We start from the raw sequence: 18,921 nt of genomic DNA, 5'->3' as shown, positions 1-18,921 counted from the left end.
CTTCCTCTTCATCTTCATATGCTAACTGACACAAAATATTATGACATAGAGTCCTACGTGGGGAAAAATCTTAAGGTTACACCACTTGACGAGAGGGCTGATACGATCAAAATTTTTTTTTTCATGTAAATTTTCATTGATAAGCTTATCTATATGAATTTTGATAATATCAACTTTATAAGTATATCGATGATCAATAACATATTGGATGGTAGAACATGCTGCATGATCACGTCCTAATCAGATGGTTGGTTTGACGATCCAATAAGATGGTGTCATGTCGTTTGTCACTTGTTACTTGAACTTTCATTGGCAAACATATCGAGATTATATATACAATTACATATATAAACACGTCAATAATTGATAAAATGTTGAACGGTCAGACATGTCACGTAATAAGAAGAGTTGCTAAAATGTTTCACCTCCATATATAGCGAGCTATAGCTGATCCCTTCCCTCTATACTCAATTATTTACTAGAATATCCCATCTATATATATGTGTGTGTATTATTGAGTCACTCTCACTGTCATCACTAGCTCTCCCAAACACTCTCTTCCTCTCTCCCATGGTTGCCTTCTCCTCCTTATCATCAACATGTCCTCCTCCCATTTCTCCCTCCCAAGGTTACTACCAATTCCCAATATTAATTACGTACTCCTTCCTGAATTAATTAATTAAATTATGTATAATTGCTTACGTGTGCATGGGTGTGCTGACATGCAACAGGTGGACCCGAGTTCTCCGGCGCCAGAACTCCCAGATCGACGACGCCGACAACAACCACAACTCCAACAACATCGAAGACATCATCAACGCCCCAATTATCAGCAACTCTGTCGAATGTTACGCCTGCACTCAGGTGGGGGTCCCAGCCTTCCATTCCACCAGCTGCGACGGCGCCCACCAGCCCCAGTGGGAGGCCTCCGCCGGCTCTTCCCTGATTCCCATCCAATCCCGCTCCGATCTCAAAAAAGGAATCTCCCGCCACCGCCCAGCCGGCCCCTTCGGCCCCGTCCTCGACCCCCGCAGCAAGCGCGTCCAGCGCTGGAACCGCGCGTTCCTCCTCGCACGTGGGATGGCGCTGGCCGTCGACCCGCTCTTCTTCTACGCCCTCTCTTTCGGAAGAAGCGGAACCCCTTGCCTCTACATGGACGGAGGGCTGGCAGCAATTGTCACCGTGCTCCGCACGAGCGTGGACGCCGTGCACCTGTGCCACCTGTGGTTGCAGTTCCGGCTGGCGTACGTATCGAGGGAGTCGCTGGTGGTCGGCTGCGGAAAGCTCGTGTGGGACCCACGTGCGATCTCCTACCACTACCTTCGATCTCTCAAAGGTTTCTGGTTCGACGCCTTCGTCATTCTCCCCGTTCCTCAGGTGAGTCCACAGGCTGGAGAAATTTTTCATCGAGATCGAAATACGAGTGGTATACAAATTGTGGAAAAGTTTAATTTTTGAATTATTAACTTTTTAGCACACATATCTCATCATTTGTTTAGTGACACATGATGAGATAAGTGTGCTAAAAAGTTAACAACTTAAAAAATAAAAATTTCCACCATTCATATTAAAACACATGATGCATTACTTGTATTCCCGTCACAACTAAAAATTTCTCCACTGGCTGGCTTTGATAGTCTTCAATCATCTCTTTTGTTTAATTACATAATTACCCATGAGTTCCTACCCCTGCCAGTGTCTCCACATGAAAAAACTTGAGTAGGATGTGCTCTCATCTTACATCAAAGTTTTTACATCAAAGTTTTTCCCGCTTCAGATTCATATAATTATCCGAATTTTAAGAAACCAGCCTTTTTTTTAATCTTTCTAGTGTAACGGTCAAAGTAATATATGATAACGGGATATTTCAGTAAGTAATGCTAACATTCCTCGACATAAGCAATAAGTTATATAATAATTTAAGAACAATACATGACTACTTAAAGATAAGTAGAAATTTATACTCAAAATTCTTTGTATTTTAATCACAGAACTTTGTACTTATGATCAGAATCATTTATACTATAAGGAGACTAACTTTTTAAATTAAATTTTATAAGCCATATGCTATGGTCATTTGATGATTAAATTATTATTTAAGTGTTAATGAACGTACTCATATTAGTAACACACACTATAATTTTCAAATTTAATCTAAAAATTTAATCTACTTAACATTCCTCGACATAAGCAATAAGTTATATAATAATTTAAGAACAATACATGACTACTCAAAGATGAGTAGAAATTTATACTCAAAATTCTTTGTATTTTAATCACAGAGCTTTGTACTTATGATCAGAATCGTTTATACTATAAATCACATTGTAAAGATTATCTCTGCAAAAATTAAATTAAAACTAAGGTCGTTTAGTCAATCTATTGTAGCAAATACACAGACGGTTCGTAATGCTTTTACCAATACTGTTCATTTGGTTTTAAACAGTTTGATGACTAAACAACCATAATTTTAATTTATTTTTTACAGATGCAATCTTTATAAGGTGATTTATAATATGAATGGTTCTGATTATAAACCCGAAGTTTTATAAATGGACAACGAACAATTTTGAGAAGTTTTGAATAGGAATTCCTACTCATCTTAGCCAAGTATTGTTCATAATTTAATTAGCCCCTAATAAAATCTGTTTGTGAGAAACTACAACTTTTGGGACCAAATTGCAGCTTTTTGGCTGAGAAAACAGTCTTCTGCCTCTTTTGTTTTTGCAGGCAGTATTTTGGCTGGTTCTTCCAAAATTGATCAAAGAAGAGAAGGTTAAGGTGATAATGACCATTCTCCTTTTAATTTTTTTGTTCCAATTCCTCCCAAAAGTCTACCACAGCATCTCCTTGATGAGAAGAATGCAAAAGGTCACAGGCTACATATTTGGCACCATTTGGTGGGGTTTTGGCCTCAACCTCATTGCCTACTTCATTGCTTCTCACGTACGTAAGATCATCAAATTACGCGCTTTAAAATTCAAAATCTGTATTAGGTATAGTTCTTGATGCTTAATTAATTTTTTTTTCGTGGTTTTAGGTTGCCGGGGGATGCTGGTATGTGCTCGCGATTCAGCGCGTAGCTTCGTGCCTAAGACAGCATTGTGACCAAAATGTCAATTGTAATCTCTCTCTGTCTTGCTCGGACGAAGTTTGCTACCAGTTTTTGTTACCGGCCGCCACGATTGGCAACCCTTGTGGAGGGAACACGACAACAAGCGTGATGAGAAAGCCACCACTCTGCTTGGATGTAAATGGCACATTCAACTATGGAATCTATCAGTGGGCTCTTCCTGTCATATCTAGCAACTCCCTTGCTATTAAGATTCTCTATCCCATATTCTGGGGCCTAATGACTCTCGGGTACCTTGTTAAGCAAGTAATCTTCACGATTAACTAGTAAAAATGAGAATAATAGACAATTTATAAAATTAATTGTATGCTCTATTGCAGCACATTTGGGAATGATCTTGAACCTACAAGTCACTGGTTAGAAGTGATTTTCAGCATATGCATTGTGCTTAGTGGGTTGCTGCTCTTCACTTTGTTGATTGGAAACATTCAGGTGACTTTTTCACATACATAAGAATGTACATTTTGCTTTTGGGTTTCTGAGTTTTTTTTCTTTCTTTTTTCGGCCAAGTGATCTGACTATGAGTAGACTTGAGCGTAGCCAAATTAAATAGGGCAGTGTGCCCTCGTAGTTTAAATTTGATTAGAATATCTGCTTGAATAAAAATGGAAACAATCGATCTGACTATGCGTACCTTACAATACTTGATGCAGGTATTTCTCCACGCCGTTATGGCAAAGAAAAGGAAGATGCAGTTGAGGTGCAGAGACATGGAATGGTGGATGAAGCGGAGGCAGTTGCCGTCTGGATTGAGACGACGAGTACGCCATTACGAAAGGCATAGATGGGTGACAATGGGGGGAGAAGATGAGATGGATTTGATCAAAGACTTGCCGGAAGGGCTCCGAAGGGAGATTAAGCGCCATTTATGCTTAGACCTCATAAAAAAGGTTCCCCTGTTCCACAACTTGGATGATCTTATTCTTGACAACATGTGTGATAGGGTTAGGCCACTGGTCTTCTCCAAAGATGAAAAGGTAACAAATCGATCATCTGCAAAGTGATTTAATTACTCTAAGATCTCATGATTTACATCGCAATTAATTTAAACAGATAATTAGAGAAGGAGATCCTGTGCCGAAGATGCTATTTATCGTACGAGGGCGCATTAAGCGCACCCAAGGCCTAAGCAAAGGCATGGTGGGAACCAATGTGCTTGAACCGGGAGGGTTTTTTGGCGATGAGCTGCTCTCCTGGTGCCTTCGCCGGCCATTCATGGACCGCCTTCCAGCCTCATCCGCGACATTCACCTGCATTGAATCAACAGAAGCATTTGGCCTCAATGCAGTCGATCTGAGATACATGACGGATCACTTCCGCTACAAATTTGCCAACGAAAGGCTTAAGCGAACGGCGAGATACTACTCTTCAAATTGGAGAACATGGGCAGCGGTGAATATACAATTCGCTTGGCGCCGGTACAGGTTGAGGACTAATGGAGGTCCCGTGATTCCTGTGATTCCAAATGGAAGCTCTGAGAGGAAGCTGTTGCAGTATGCTGCAATGTTCTTGTCACTTAGGCCACATGATCACCTTGAGTAATAGCACTCTATTACTGCTCAATAAAATCTTGTTTGTGTGGTCTTCAGATCATGTTCTAATCCACTTTCCCTAATTAACACATCCATCAAAGAAATGGTCTGAAAATGTAGTTAAATGTAGCATTAGTGTATGTAGAAACATTGTTCTATGCTAATATCATCTTCATTACTATTACTTTCAAGAGAATTAAGATATTCTTAACTATTTCAATTTATGAGGAGAGATTTTGAACTCGAGTGTAAGTGGGTAGACACACTATCATGGATAACTGACCTAACACACGACAATATTAGCTCTACAAATAAAGGGCATTGTCTAAATCACACATTAATCTCATCTAATTAAATATTAAATCTTCATTAAGGCTAATTGGTATGGACAATCATATCTATAGCCGAATTATGTATAAAAGAATACCCACGATATTTCTACATGTTAAAAAAGCATTTTTATGTTTTATTTTTCTCTTTTAAAAAGATGACCAGCTAGTTGCTTCATCACAACAATCCATTCTTTCGGGAATCGGGAAAACTCATAGAGATATTTCAGCATCCTCTTGCCACATCTGTGATTCACCAGCGTCAAGAATTGAACCTAGGATGTGCAGTTTGAAATTCTTCCCTACTACTAAGCCATCCCGTGATGGTTGGGTTTCTATGTGAATTACTTCAATTCTTCAGATCTTTACACATCCTCTTACATATGACACAACGAATTTTTTTTAAATCAAATGCGATGAAAATTTAAATGAGTGACTTGAAGCACAGTACCCGTTGGTCTTCATAGGTAGGAAGGAACCATCCACTTATCTACAATACTGGATCTTGTGATTACAACTAAGCGACACCGCCATCGTCTTTTTTCTGCTCCGTTCAGGCTTCACTAGTGTCGCTTGATATTTGTACGGCGTGATGTCATTTACCTTAGCGATAAGTAAACCATTGCATCTTGCATGTCGTTTACTAGACAATAGACGTTGTCATGTCGCCGGAGGCGAAGACAGAGAATAGCATAACAGCTTACATATCGCATCACGTATGTTGCTTAGCTGTTTTGGAGGTCGAGGAAAAAGACGACACATGCAACTTCCCCCTTTCTTCTCTAGAAAACAACACAATTTACTATTGATTTTATTTTCGATTTATGGTCAAATTATCCAACCAAAAAGAAAAGACTTTACAGTGAAATTGCTTATTTCTAATGAATTTTTTGGTTGTTTTATTGCAGTGACAGAAAGTAATGACGCCTATGCATCCTGGTGTAGGTTCGGATTCTCATCATCCTCCTTTGTTGCAACAGTTTACTTTAGAGGTTCTTCTGAATTTGTTTGCCACTTTGAATAATTTAATGGGTAAATTACACTTTACTACCCTAATTTAATTTTCCAATATATTTTTCATCTTCCAATTTTTATTGTTTTATTTGCTGCCGACCCATAAATAGATGAGTTTCCCTAATAACTAAAGAGTTTATGGTGTGCTTAATGTGGCTTTTCTAGACAAATATTGATGAATGAATTAATATACCTATATTGCGAGTCGATGCAAATTTGCAAGTTTTAGAGAACTTTAATGAAAAGCTCCCGGTACTGTTTACTTTAATGAAAAATCATATTTTTACATTAAAAAGTCAATCGTGGTACTATTCACTTTACCCTTTATTTTGTCCTTATCGTTAAAACTCAAAGTTTTCAAACCATTTTCATTATTTCTCCTCTATAACAATTGCTGTAACATCTAGTAGGGCAAACCCATCCTTGATTCCAACTACACAACTAAGTATTTTCAAATGTACTAAGTTTGTGTACATTTGAAGATGCTTGGTCTTATATTTAAAGCTAGATTATTCAAATTGAAAATCTTTTAATTGCAGTCACATACAAAAATTTCTCTGTTTCCCCTAAGACACAAGATTGTGTTGGATCTCTATTGAACTGTATATCACAACTTATTTGAATAGTGATATCAGATTTGCATGTGTTCTCACAATTGTTTTTTTCCAGGGTTTTTATCACGATCGGTCATGTAATATTTTATTAGGGTTGATTAGCTCAGCCAATCCCAACGGTCATAATTAAAAAAGCTTTCTTCTGTCCAAGGCAGATAAATACCCTAAGTTCTCGCCCAATTTTGCTCCCTATTTTTGATTTTTTGCCGCAACAATTTTGGTCCAAATTTGGGGTTGAGATTGTTGTGCCCTCCCAATTTGGCTTAAGCTTCCCAATTCCGATCAGCTTTCTTTTTTCTTCTCTCTCAACCAACGAAAAATGAAGGTCACATTCGTCATGACCTCCCGGCCACCCTAACCTCCCACATATTTTTTTCCTTTTTCCAAAGCTCATTCTAGGGTTCTTCCCCAAACCTTTTCAATTTGGGGTTTTTTTACTTTTTTTGCCCTAGAATTTGCTTCAACACATCAAGTTCCTTTCACCCAATTCATCATAAACTTCATGTTCAGCTCTGCAGGTACATTTTCTTTCTCAGAAATGCTATATGCACGATATTTTTATATCACATTGCTGATAAGGGAGGTTGTCCCCGTGACTGACATGTATAAGAGAAGTGAATAAATGTGACGCGAATAACGTGTGTGTGTTTAAGCATGAATGTAATTTTTCAGATATTTATGATTGTTAATTTTGTTTAGTAGTTGTTGATGAATGGTGTTTTCTTAGGTTAGGTACCATAACATTCACATTTATATCAGCCAAAAGATGGGGTTGAAATTTTCAAGGCAAGTGCCGGCTGGGAAGTTTGAAAGCTTGACCATACAACACAAAGTGATCAATTGTCTGAGTAAAAGTCTTTACATCCGTAACTTGGTGTCGAAGCAACGGAGGCGAATGCTTGTTGCTGGTTATGATCTCGACATGACTTACATTACGGATCGCATTTTGGCAATGTCATTCCCTTCAGAACGAATGCGGGCAATGTATCGTAATCCTCTTTGGCAGGTCAAGTCTGTGCTTGATATGAGACATCAAGATCATTACAAGGTACTGCAGCTCCTTAATCCAATTAGTTCCTTCTTAAATTATTCCTCTAATTTTGATTCCTTTTTATATATACATTCTTTTTGTTAATAGGGTAGTATTTTTTCAGATCTATAACCTTTGCATCGAAGAAAGTTATGACCCGTCTCATTTTCATGGTCGTGTGGAGAGGTTTCCTTTTGATGACAATCATGTTCCACATCTAGAAATGATCAAGCTCTTCTGTGAAAATGTTGATTCATGGCTATCACAGGATCCGAAAAACATTGCCGTTATACACTGCATGGTAGGTAGGCATAAATAGCAAGCTATTTCTTAAGCAAACATTGTTGTTTGCTTAATTATCTGAATCCAAATATAAAACATTGATTAAGCTAAATTTACACCGTTGAGGATGCATTATAACGTTTGTGTTTTTTGATCGCTGCTATTTTGATGCAGGCAGGCAAAGGTAGAACGGGTTTAATGGTATGTGCTTACCTAGTCTACTGTGGGATGCCAGCAGAGGAAGCTCTTCTGTTGTATGCTCAAAGGCGGACCATCAATAATGAAGGAGTAAGTCATATTACGTCTAATACAAACGATTCCAAAAGAATGTTAGTATATCATAATCTGTATGAACAAAAAATTGAGCTTATGTATTGCTTTCAATTTCCAATCAAGTCATTTGAAAACTCTTCTAAGAAGGGCATAAAACAGCTTACACTAACAAACACGTTGTCATTGGTATCTGATCGAAACAGGTCTCAATACCAAGTCAACGCCGTTATGTAGGATACTGGTCGAACTGTCTCTCTTTACCTCACGGAGTTGAAGATGCACCACCTGATGTGAACTTGCCTCAGCAATGTAGCAGAGAATTGAGGAGAATCCGATTTTATGACACGGTTAACATCGAGAAAATCTTTTTTGTGGTGTCGGAGCTGCAAGAGGTTTGCCTTTTTTGTACATTCTGATAATCTAGAACATTGATCAATTACCATATCCTTATAAGTCAACTAATAAGAATTTCTTGAACCTTGTGTTAACAGATTTCCGGCCAGGTTTATCGTCCGTCACTTGAAGTTTCTAGGAGTTCCTGCAAACAAATCCAGAAAGGATGTCAGAGGACGAGTAGTCCACGATACTATCTCTCATTCGTCGAAGGCGATGAGGAAGATAAGAAATCAGAATCGGATGAGCCTCATGTTGTAGTCCAAATGGATACAGAAAGCTCGGCACTTTACCAGAAGGCCTGTCTTGAATATTACTTCGATAAGCCTGTGCAGGTAACTGGAGATGTGCGAGTCATTTTCTATCAAAAAATGTATGGAAGTCGCCTCTTCTATGCTTGCTTCAACACGGCTTTCATCAGGAACAGCTTGCTACAGGTCTTGACCTACTTTCTCTTTCCAGCACTTTATCAACGGTCCACTGAAAATGCTTCTATACAAAGCACTTATGGGCACGATGAAAATTTTAGGCCTTGTTTGGGATTACTTCTAGAGAGGTCAAAAGCATTTCCAAACAACCAGAAGGGCATTTAGTGATGTATGGCAGACAAAGTTTAGGAGTGCTTACGGGTTACGGAAGCATATGTAGTGCTTCCTGGGAGAAACATTGCTCAACTATTTCTTGAAAAAGTGCTATCAAATGTATTTTCAGGAAGTATTTGAATTTTTCTTAAAAATTTTGCTGAAAGTGATTATGGGTCAATTTTGCGTTATTGAGCATTAATGCTTCCAAGCGCTTTCACAACCCATAAACACCTAACTTTTTTCTGCTAAACATCGTCAGGAATATAATTATAGCCATTCTAACAGCACTTCCAAACAGGCTCTCCCACAGTTAAAAATTTGATTCATGTTGATGTGTTGGTGTTTTGAATGGTTGCAGCTCACTGTTCGGGATTTGGATAAAGTTGGAAAAAAAGGAAGATCGGTATGCGGCCCTGCCTTCTGCTTAGAGCTACTATTTGGTCCTGTCAATGCAAGACCCTCATTCACAACTCCATTGGATCATCATGAATTGCTGTAAAGTCTTAACCTGGAATTGTTCAAGGAGATTAAACGGGCGGTTTATGACTCCTATTGATCAAATGAATTTTGCCTCTGTAATTTTGTCGACACAAATTGCTCGACATGATAAACCCTGCAGTTTTGCAACTATAACAGTATATGTATACAAAATCACGTTCCTCCTGCATCCTTGCCATCTGATTTTTCACCGGCAGAAAGCAGTTGCGATTTGAAAGAGCAAGTTTTGAATCATAGTACGATCCAGAGCCCTTTGCAGATGTTGATGTCTTATTTACCTTGAAATTTTGATGATTCATTGCGATTCTTTTGTACTACGTATCCCATCTCCGAAGACCTATATATAATGAACTTGCTGATTACGACCGTTAGAGAAGTATCGCTCGAGTTTTTCCTCGACGAATGCCCTGCGGTTTACTTCCTAAGATGGATCCAAACCACGATTATAGTGGTGCACTACCTCGACCACCATGGCCTCCATGCACTCTCCTCCACCCAAGTAGGTTTTATGGAATGGACTGATGACCATGACCTCGAGCATGTTGAATGTTCGTAAGGCAAATGGCAAACCCTATCTCGTATGCATTCCCTTGGAAGCCTTGGATCTTAACTTTGTTCAAGTGATCATCTGTGAATCCAGAAAGATCCCTTATCTCTCGTCGATTGTAACGAATCAGTTCGAACCTTGGTCCATGTACCTGCAACAGCGTCAAAGAGATCTCTTCAAGTCAAAATTTCGGGGGTGCCCTTAATATATTGGGGGTCTCACAGCGATCAAGACCTTAATCTCTAACCGTTGTTACGAGTTCTTACAAACTAGGTGTAAAATTGAGAGAATTCAGAACGCGCGTAAGATCAATGTCTACATGCATACGTGTTCTGAAGCAAAAGAAATCCAAGTCCAAGTCAGTTTCTAAATGTTGGTACGCTCTGGGGTACTACCTGCAAATGATATGAACGTATAGAGGTTAAAGATTATGCAGACATTAGTTGTCATGCTTTTTGATGAGTTTTTTTTTTTTTTTTTTTTTTTTTTTTAAGTTGAAAATATGCATGATTGTTTTCTATTACAGAACTGGATCCCCTCCTGACCCAATAAAACTGAGCCTACTGAGCAAGAGATTCGGGTCGTTAAAATTTGATTCAACGGCTACAAACAGGAGCCATCTAAAAGTTATAATAATTGTAGCCGTTGGATCAAATTTCCACGAACCGGATCCTTTGCTCAGCAGACTTAGTATATTTGGGTCCAGAGGGGATCCGGTTCCTTCTATTACTAAGATAAAACACCATCTTTATTATTTATTTATTATTAAAAGGATCTACTTTTTTTTTTTTGGTAGTATGATATTTCAATTTTTTCCTTTTAACCGTAAATAAGTTGAATAATAAAGAACCACCACGAGGTGGGCTCAATGATTGATGATGAATTTCATGCCAGTATTCCACGCAATATGTCCTGGTTCGATTTATGAGGTTTGTGAATCGCACAAGGATGACCAAAGGCTGTGCGAGTCTTCTCGCCCTTCGAAAAAATGGACTGCTGTGATGAAGGTACAAATTTAGGATTTAAAGCTTGAGTGGACTGAACTTTCAAGACAACTATCAATATCCATATCAAAGTACAAAAATTTACTTCCTTGCTAAGAGAAAACTGTGAAAACCGAGAATTTGTAATTTACTTAATGACTTTTATCCTCCATTATTTCAAATTAAGTATTATTCCTTAACTTTAACATAAGGTTTGTGTTGAGAAAATTTGAATGTTGTGAAATGTAGAAAAATAAAAGGCTGAAGTCTAAAACAAGTGTTATTCTTATCGTATTTTATATACCACATATGTATCAGATCTTATCTTTAATAGATATGGGACCCACATATAATGTGGATGTACCTCTATTAAAAATATGGTACAAATGTAGTATTAAAAAAATGAGATAAGTGTAACATTACTCAAATTCTAGTGTAACATTATTCGAATTCTAGTGTTTTGGGGTAAGAGATGTAAGAGAAGTGGACTTAAGAGGTGGAGAGAGTGCCGCTTCGTACTACGGTCTAGAAGTATTCCTCTTCACTTATAAGTGAGAGGTCTTAGGTTCGATTCGCCAAAGACGGATTTGAACCATATTAGTATGATTGGCTCAATGTGAGGCTTGGCTTACTTCTTTATCCTCATTAGTGTACATAATATCGTTTGTTAAAAAAAAAAAAAGTTAAAGAGAGTCAAAGGGCTGAAAAGAGAGAACAAAAGCTCATGGGGATGGGTTGAGTAGTAATAATAATATTTTGGTCTAATTGGGTTGGGCTAGAGAAAATGGGTTGGGCTACAATGAATAATAATACCCTTAATTGGTCTGATATTTCTGTTGGGCTATAGCCCACCTCAGCCAAGCCTCCGCCCATCCCAGTATTTACCACAAACTCTTTCTCCCATAACCACTTTACTTGTTGAATTCATTCGATTCGATAATTGAAAAAATTGAGAATAATTTATAATAATTGATAAGTAAAAATAGATATGTGAATACCAGTACCTATATGCGACTACGCTAATGATCGTTAATCATCATTAATAGTAATTATAGTACTAATCCAATTATTATCGAATATAAGTTGGAAAGTTGGATTCATTAATAGAATCCAAACTCCTAATCTTCTCATAAATGGGTTTTGAATTGGACCAAGCCGGTACCGTGCTAAAGAGAGAGAGAGGGGGAGAGGAAAAAAAAAAAAAAAAAAAAAAAACCGTCAGGATCGGACCGGACACCGGAGTGAACCGGGGCCGTTTGGGGAGCCATTCCTACTTTTCTCCCAAGTTCTTCTCCACCGAGTCCTCGTCTATTGTTCTACTGAGTCTCACACACCATCAAGGAAACCTCTGCGTCGTTGTTTTTGCTCTCTCTCTCTCTCTACAATGGCGACGGCTCACTAAAACACCCACCTTCCACCATCCACCATCGCAATCAACCCAAAATCCAACCACCCATCTGTTTGTTTCTCGGGAAAATCCCATTACTGATTACTGAGGGGGAAAATCCCATTACTGAGAGCCCAGATTCCATTTATGGCGACCCCGAAACGCCAGCGGTCCCGGGAGGAGTTGGAGGACATAGTCCTCCGCAAAATCTTTCTCGTATCGCTGACCGGTCCATCGGACTCCGATTCCCGAGTCGTTTACTTGGAGATGACTGCGGCAGAGATTCTCAGCGAGGGGAAGGAGTTGAGGCTCAGTTGCGACCTCATGGAATCGATTCTAATCGATCGGCTATCCGGCAGCTTCCCCGCTGCTGAACTGCCGTTCCAGTACCTGATCGGGTGTTACAAACGCGCCTACGACGAGGGTAAGAAAATTGCTTCCATGAAAGATAGGAACTTGAAGTCGGAATTGGAATCCGTGGTTAGGCAAGCGAAGAAGCTTTCGGTTTCGTATTGTAGGATTCATTTGGGGAATCCCGAATCGTTCCCCAACCCGAATTTCGATTCGAACAAGCCGAATGCCTCGCCTTTATTGCCATTGATCTTCTCAGAGGGTGGCGGTTCAGCTGATGGGTTTGGAGGAAGTGGGAGTAGTGGGGGAATTCAGTGCCCACCTGGGTTTTTGGAGGAGTTCTTCACCGACTCCGATTTCGATAGCTTGGACCCAATTTTGAAGGGATTGTATGAGGAGCTTAGAGAGATTGTGCTTAAGGTTTCGGCCCTCGGAAACTTCCAGCAGCCACTGAGGGCTCTGTATTTTTTGGTTAAGTTGCCGGTTGGTGCAAGGTCACTTGTGAATCACCCGTGGTGGATTCCAAAAGGGGTGTACTTGAATGGGCGTGTGATTGAGAGGACTAGCATTTTGGGTCCTTTTTTTCATGTCAGTGCTCTGCCTGATCATCCTATTTTCAAGAGCCAGCCTGATGTTGGGTGAGTGAACTATTTTTGTGTTTCTTGTTTGCTTGTTTGCCAATGATGCTTGTACTTTTCAGGTTGCGATTATTTGCATTTGTTGTTGACATGGTCTTCTTGTTATGTTATTTCCTTTGGTTTGTGGTACTGGTATAGAATAAAATCTTGTATGTTGTGTTGTTTTCAGTTTCTAGACTGTAGAAGACTAAAGCTAAGCTACAGTTAACTGAAACTTGTGTATCTGTATGGCTTGGTGAAACTTACCTTTCTTCTTTTCAAGAGAAAAACAAAAATTATAGGTTTCAATTCAGTTTGCTTGGTTACCATATCGCCTTCTCAAATTCGGAAACTTATAAATCTTGAGTCGACTAAAAGAAACTGAACCATGCATGAAACTGGTAGATAAATGTGCATGTAGTTTTAACGGCCATTGCATTCTGTGCTCTCTTTCTATTCGGGTTAGTAGTCAACTTTCTTTCTCTTTAATGTTTAGAAGGAAAAAGGGGCTTCTTATTAATGCATTGTTTCTCTCTTGAACGATAACACCAGGCAGCAGTGCTTTTCAGAAGCTTCAACTCGTAGACCAGCTGATCTGCTATCTTCATTTGCCACAATTAAGACAGTCATGAATAACTTATATGATGGCCTTACTGAAGTTCTTCTCTTACTACTGAAAAATGCTGACACCCGTGAGAATGTTCTTGAGTATCTTGCAGAGGTGATCAACAAAAACTCATCAAGGGCTCAGATTCAGGTATTGTCTTTGATCGTTTGAGATGCAAACAATGATGTTATTTTGTGAAGGATTGTAATCTTGGCCAGTAAAACTGCCAGACACAATTATTTAGTTTGACCTTAACTGAAGCCTTTTTCTTTTGATAATTCGTGTCAACTTTGGTAAGGAATGTTTGGATTCTTAACTTATGAACATCCAGTAATTTGTTACTATGGTCACAGGTAGATCCTCTTTCATGTGCAAGTTCAGGCATGTTTGTCAATCTCAGTGCTGTCATGCTTCGGCTTTGTGAGCCGTTTTTAGATGCAAATTTAACAAAAAGAGACAAAATTGATCCAAAATATGTATTCTACAGTAACCGTTTGGAGTTAAGGTGAGGATTTTTTTTTTATTAGTGGACATAAATTTCCTTCTTGAGTTCCGCATGCTAACCATTCTTTCTTGACCTACATTAGAGGTTTGACTGCTTTACATGCATCGTCTGAAGAAGTTACTGAATGGATTAATAAAGCTAGTATGGGGAATACTGATGGTGAAACTCGCCTTTTACAATCTCAAGAAGCCACCAGTTCCGGAAATAGTGTCAACGTGAAGCCAAATAGTGAAAAAGCTAAATATTCATTTATTTGCGAATGCTTCTTCATGACTGCAAGGGTGCTCAATCTGGGATTGTTGAAAGCATTTTCTGACTTTAAACATTTAGTACAGGTAACTGGGGTGTCCCTTGTTGGAAGACGTGAAATACCACATGGTGATAAGCAACTGCTTATTGCTTGTTATTTCATGATTTAAGAAATTCATATACTTCATGAACTGTATATTGTTATATGTAATTGATGGGTGGAACATTTATATTTGAAAAATACTCAATCCAGGACATTTCAAGGTCTGAAGATACTCTCACCACACTTAAAGCCATGCAAGGCCAGACATCTTCTCCACAATTGGAGATAGATATAGCTCGCCTTGAGAAGGAAATAGAGTCATATTCGCAGGAAAAGCTTTCTTATGAAGCTCAGATATTAAGGGTATGTCCGAACTCTTTGTGTGCACACGTTTGTGTGGTTATTTGCATTTGTGGGGTCATACATATTTTTAAATAGTTCTTATGAGGTTGGTATCCTAGCCTATTAGGTTTGAGCTTGTCTCTATTTTCATATGGGTGTTGAGGGGCGTACTAAGTTGCTAGTCATATTGAAGTTGAATGATGTGTTGGGTGGCCATTCTAGTCTATGGCATCTGCATCATCTTTGTAGGAAGTCTGTCTATCCATTCTAAGGTTATGATGTTTTTAAGTTTTTAACCATTCTTCCTTCAATGAAGGATGAAAAAAAAAATGCTTCATTTAGAAAATCTAACATACGTGTTTGTAATCTAATGTGTATGCTGGTTAGTACTGTTTACCGTTTCGTAGCCCTATTTTACAATGCTTACTGTTGCTGCTCTTCACTGGTTCACTTCTTTTCTTATAGTTGCCTTCCCTGGGGTTCTTGTTTGGAGCCACTACTTGTCCTTATATTTGTTTTTTTTTTCTCCCTTTCAGGATCCGACAGTTATACAGAGTGCTCTTACTTTCTATCGTTTGATGGTGGTGTGGCTAGTTCGCTTGGTTGGTGGGTTTAAAATGCCCCTGCCATCAACTAGCCCTACGGAGTTTGCTTCTATGCCAGAGCATTTTGTGGAAGATGCCATGGAGTTGCTTATATTTGCTTCCCGGATTCCAAAAGCCTTGGATGGGGTTTTGTTGGTAGAATTTTTATTGAAGACATTTATCATAAATTTTTCTCTTCATACCTCCTGTTTTCTTATCTTCATGTATTATTAATTTATTTTTTATTTTTGCTTTGCAGGATGATTTTATGAACTTCATTATAATGTTTATGGCCAGCCCAGAATATATCAGGAACCCTTACCTAAGAGCAAAGATGGTTGAAGTCCTAAACTGCTGGATGCCCCGTGGAAGGTGGTTTAACGTCTCCATTTTATCTCACATCCTTTGATTTGATGATGAAAATTGGGCACTTATAGAATTTTGCCTTGCGTCTACAGCGGATCATCTATTACAGCGACCCTATTTGAAGGGCACCAACTATCTCTTGAGTATCTTGTGAGGAATCTCTTGAAGCTATATGTTGACATCGAGTTCACTGGTTCTCACACACAGGTGTGTGCTCTTATGTTCATGTGTGCGAGATATTGAAGGAGGTTCATATAAATACATTTTGTTTTGCATTCTCAATTATCTTCTTGTTCATTGGTGTGTTTGTTTTTCCAATTGTGCAGTTCTATGACAAGTTTAATATTCGCCACAATATTGCTGAACTTCTTGAATATCTGTGGCATGTCCCTAGTCATCGAAATGCTTGGAAACAGGTAGAGTAGTTTAATGGAAGGACTTGTTTGAAATTTCTGTCATTATTCTAAGTTCTCTAAATTCTGCTTTCTGGTTTTTACGGCATGTGCCCTTAACTGCAATAACTTATATATTGTTCCAGATTGCAAAGGAAGAGGAGAAGGGTGTTTACTTGAATTTCTTAAACTTCTTGATCAATGATAGCATCTATCTTCTGGATGAAAGTCTTAACAAAATTCTTGAACACAAAGAACTGGAAGCTGAGATGTCAAACACTGCAGAGTGGGAGCGCAGACCTGCTCAAGAAAGGCAGGAGAGAACACGCCTCTTCCAGTCTCAAGAGAATGTCTGTTTCATCTTCCCTCCACTAAAATAAAAACCATGATAGTTTTCTTCTGGAAGTAAGAGTACCTAACCCAATGAATACATTTCTTAACAGATTATCCGAATAGATATGAAGTTAGCAAATGAAGACGTTAGTATGATGGCATTTACTACAGAACAAATTACAGCTCCTTTCCTACTTCCTGAGATGGTATAAACATCTCTTTTAATCTCTCTCACTCGCACACATTCCTAAAGATGCATGCTTATTGCTCTGAAATGAAAGTTTGGTTGCTAAATCAATAAGCAGCTTCCTCGAGGTTTATCTTATTAGTCTTTCAAATTTGAATTTCTTTCCAGGTTGAAAGGGTGGCCAGCATGCTCAATTACTTTTTGTTGCAATTAGTAGGCCCTCAAAGAAAATCTCTTAGCTTGAAAGACCCTGAGAAGTATGAATTCCGTCCAAAGCAATTGCTTAAGCAGGTTGGCATACGATTTTCGAACTTATGTGCTTTTTGCTTGGCGGAAGGCATGCAGCTGAAATTATATATGTATGTATATGGTTATTTCGTATGACTGAATCTAAATCTGCCTGTTAGTAAAGAACACTCAGTTGAACATGGCTCATAGTTTCACAGCTTAGCTGACCCTGACCATCCATTTGGTCGAACAAAGGGCCTGCTTCATTACTATTAACTTCAATTGGAACGGGGCCTAAAGTTATGATGACAGTTATGAGTATTGTGAAATTTCTAAGATTGTGCTAGCATTTCTAGCCTATGCAATCATGCACATTTTTTAGCGTCTGATTTGTTGTTGGCAGAGACCTTTGCATTTGTTTGATTGAAGAACACCGAGCCTGACTACCTTTTTTTTATTTTGTTCGAAGATTGTATACATATATGTTCATTTGGCAAAGGGTGATTCAGAAAATATATTTCCAGCTGCCATCTCAAAGGATGGTCGTTCGTACAATGAGCAGGTAATTCAGATTAGTCGGCTTTAACTTCCATCATTATGTTTGGCTGGGATGTTGCCTGACACAGTTGTACATCGCTCCAGTTATTTAGTGCTGCAGCAGATGTCCTAAGGAAAATTGGTGAAGATGGGAGGATCATACAAGAGTTTATTGAGCTAGGTGCGAAAGCCAAGGTTGCTGCTTCGGAGGCCATGGACATTGAAGCTATTCTTGGGGACATACCAGATGAATTCCTCGATCCAATTCAGGTACATTTTTGTGTTTGTGGTTCAGAAGATATGTTGGAGCCGGCTTTTTTATTTACATGTATTTTCTTTCTTGCAGTACACTTTAATGAAGGATCCAGTTATCTTACCTTCTTCAAGAATCACAGTAGACCGACCCGTCATTCAAAGGCATCTTCTTAGTGATAGTGTACGTCATCAGTCTTTATGTGATAACATATTCCGCAATCTTATGAAATGTATCTCCTATCGTGCTAATTTATCGTTTGCGTGTGATTTGCAGTCTGATCCGTTCAACCGATCCCATCTTACTGCGGACATGCTGATACCGGACAATGAGTTAAAGGCAAGGATACAAGAGTTCATTAGGTCCCAAGAATCGAAGAAGCGCGGGGAAGACTTGAGCACGCAGAGCTCCAAGGCAACGATACAAACTACAACTAGTGAAATGCTAATTGATTAGGACGTTGTTAATAGGATGATTACGATTTATAGCCTTTGGAAAGTAACAGCGGAGAAATTCGTCTGAAAGGTTATTGCAACTATAAATCTTTTAGCTTGTGATTAGTATATTTTCTAGTAGATAAACGATTACTGATCTTGAAAGGTGAGGGTTGTAAAGTGTAATTTCATTTTCATTAATTGTTGGACTTATGAAATCAGTTGGAATAAACTCAGTGGTCTTAAATATGTTTGTGACAGCTGAAAACCTTAGCTTAATTTTTGACTGTTGTG

At 38.7% G+C, this 18,921-nt stretch overlaps 4 protein-coding genes across 8 annotated transcripts in view; 3 read left to right on the top strand and 1 right to left on the bottom strand.

Moving 5' to 3' along the window:
* Positions 1-18,921, bottom strand: part of LOC126582181 (uncharacterized) — a 98,866-nt gene that overhangs the window by 45,445 nt on the left and 34,500 nt on the right. The gene's annotated exons all lie outside the window — the stretch shown is intronic.
* Positions 462-4,849, top strand: LOC126582173 (cyclic nucleotide-gated ion channel 2-like). Its single transcript, XM_050246194.1, has 7 exons — positions 462-628; positions 732-1,377; positions 2,731-2,946; positions 3,041-3,363; positions 3,454-3,565; positions 3,787-4,110; positions 4,187-4,849. The coding sequence occupies exons 1-7, from the start codon at positions 600-602 to the stop codon at positions 4,673-4,675; spliced, it is 2,139 nt and encodes a 712-aa protein (XP_050102151.1). The 5' UTR covers positions 462-599; the 3' UTR covers positions 4,676-4,849.
* On the top strand, positions 6,904-9,942 carry LOC126582177 (phosphatidylinositol 3,4,5-trisphosphate 3-phosphatase and protein-tyrosine-phosphatase PTEN1-like). Of its 2 annotated transcripts, none has more exons than XM_050246199.1 (7): positions 6,904-7,140; positions 7,355-7,670; positions 7,777-7,953; positions 8,109-8,222; positions 8,411-8,599; positions 8,699-9,037; positions 9,543-9,942. In XM_050246199.1, the coding sequence occupies exons 2-7, from the start codon at positions 7,389-7,391 to the stop codon at positions 9,681-9,683; spliced, it is 1,242 nt and encodes a 413-aa protein (XP_050102156.1). In that variant the 5' UTR covers positions 6,904-7,140; positions 7,355-7,388; the 3' UTR covers positions 9,684-9,942. The 2 variants fall into 2 exon arrangements, with proteins under 2 accessions (XP_050102156.1, XP_050102157.1); XM_050246200.1 differs by having other exon boundaries at positions 7,350-7,670.
* On the top strand, positions 12,420-18,876 carry LOC126582170 (probable ubiquitin conjugation factor E4). Its single transcript, XM_050246190.1, has 16 exons — positions 12,420-13,588; positions 14,120-14,324; positions 14,528-14,679; positions 14,762-15,014; positions 15,182-15,334; positions 15,850-16,053; positions 16,157-16,269; positions 16,356-16,470; positions 16,590-16,679; positions 16,802-17,005; positions 17,099-17,194; positions 17,344-17,466; positions 17,873-17,965; positions 18,046-18,210; positions 18,287-18,376; positions 18,470-18,876. Exons 1-16 carry the CDS (start codon positions 12,747-12,749, stop codon positions 18,647-18,649), a joined length of 3,078 nt encoding a protein of 1,025 aa, XP_050102147.1. The 5' UTR covers positions 12,420-12,746; the 3' UTR covers positions 18,650-18,876.

Source organism: Malus sylvestris, chromosome 9 (assembly GCF_916048215.2).
Source record: "Malus sylvestris chromosome 9, drMalSylv7.2, whole genome shotgun sequence".
In the NCBI taxonomy this organism is placed as follows: domain Eukaryota; kingdom Viridiplantae; phylum Streptophyta; class Magnoliopsida; order Rosales; family Rosaceae; genus Malus; species Malus sylvestris.
Note: the sequence above shows the minus strand (reverse complement) of the source record. Positions and strands in the feature narration are given on the sequence as shown.

Excerpts from the sequence above, each read along its gene's own strand:
- LOC126582177 (XM_050246199.1), top strand. The coding sequence starts at position 7,389 with ATGGGGTTGAAATTTTCAAGGCAAGTGCCGGCTGGGAAGTTTGAAAGC. Across the intron at positions 7,671-7,776 it reads GACATCAAGATCATTACAAG|ATCTATAACCTTTGCATCGA; the intron begins GTACTGCAGCTC and ends GTATTTTTTCAG. Across the intron at positions 8,600-8,698 it reads TGGTGTCGGAGCTGCAAGAG|ATTTCCGGCCAGGTTTATCG; the intron begins GTTTGCCTTTTT and ends TTGTGTTAACAG.
- LOC126582173 (XM_050246194.1), top strand. The coding sequence starts at position 600 with ATGTCCTCCTCCCATTTCTCCCTCCCAAG. Across the intron at positions 629-731 it reads TCCCATTTCTCCCTCCCAAG|GTGGACCCGAGTTCTCCGGC; the intron begins GTTACTACCAAT and ends GACATGCAACAG. Across the intron at positions 3,364-3,453 it reads TGGGGCCTAATGACTCTCGG|CACATTTGGGAATGATCTTG; the intron begins GTACCTTGTTAA and ends GCTCTATTGCAG.
- LOC126582170 (XM_050246190.1), top strand. The coding sequence starts at position 12,747 with ATGGCGACCCCGAAACGCCAGCGGTCCCGGGAGGAGTTGGAGGACATA. Across the intron at positions 14,325-14,527 it reads CATCAAGGGCTCAGATTCAG|GTAGATCCTCTTTCATGTGC; the intron begins GTATTGTCTTTG and ends CTATGGTCACAG. Across the intron at positions 17,195-17,343 it reads CTTTCCTACTTCCTGAGATG|GTTGAAAGGGTGGCCAGCAT; the intron begins GTATAAACATCT and ends ATTTCTTTCCAG.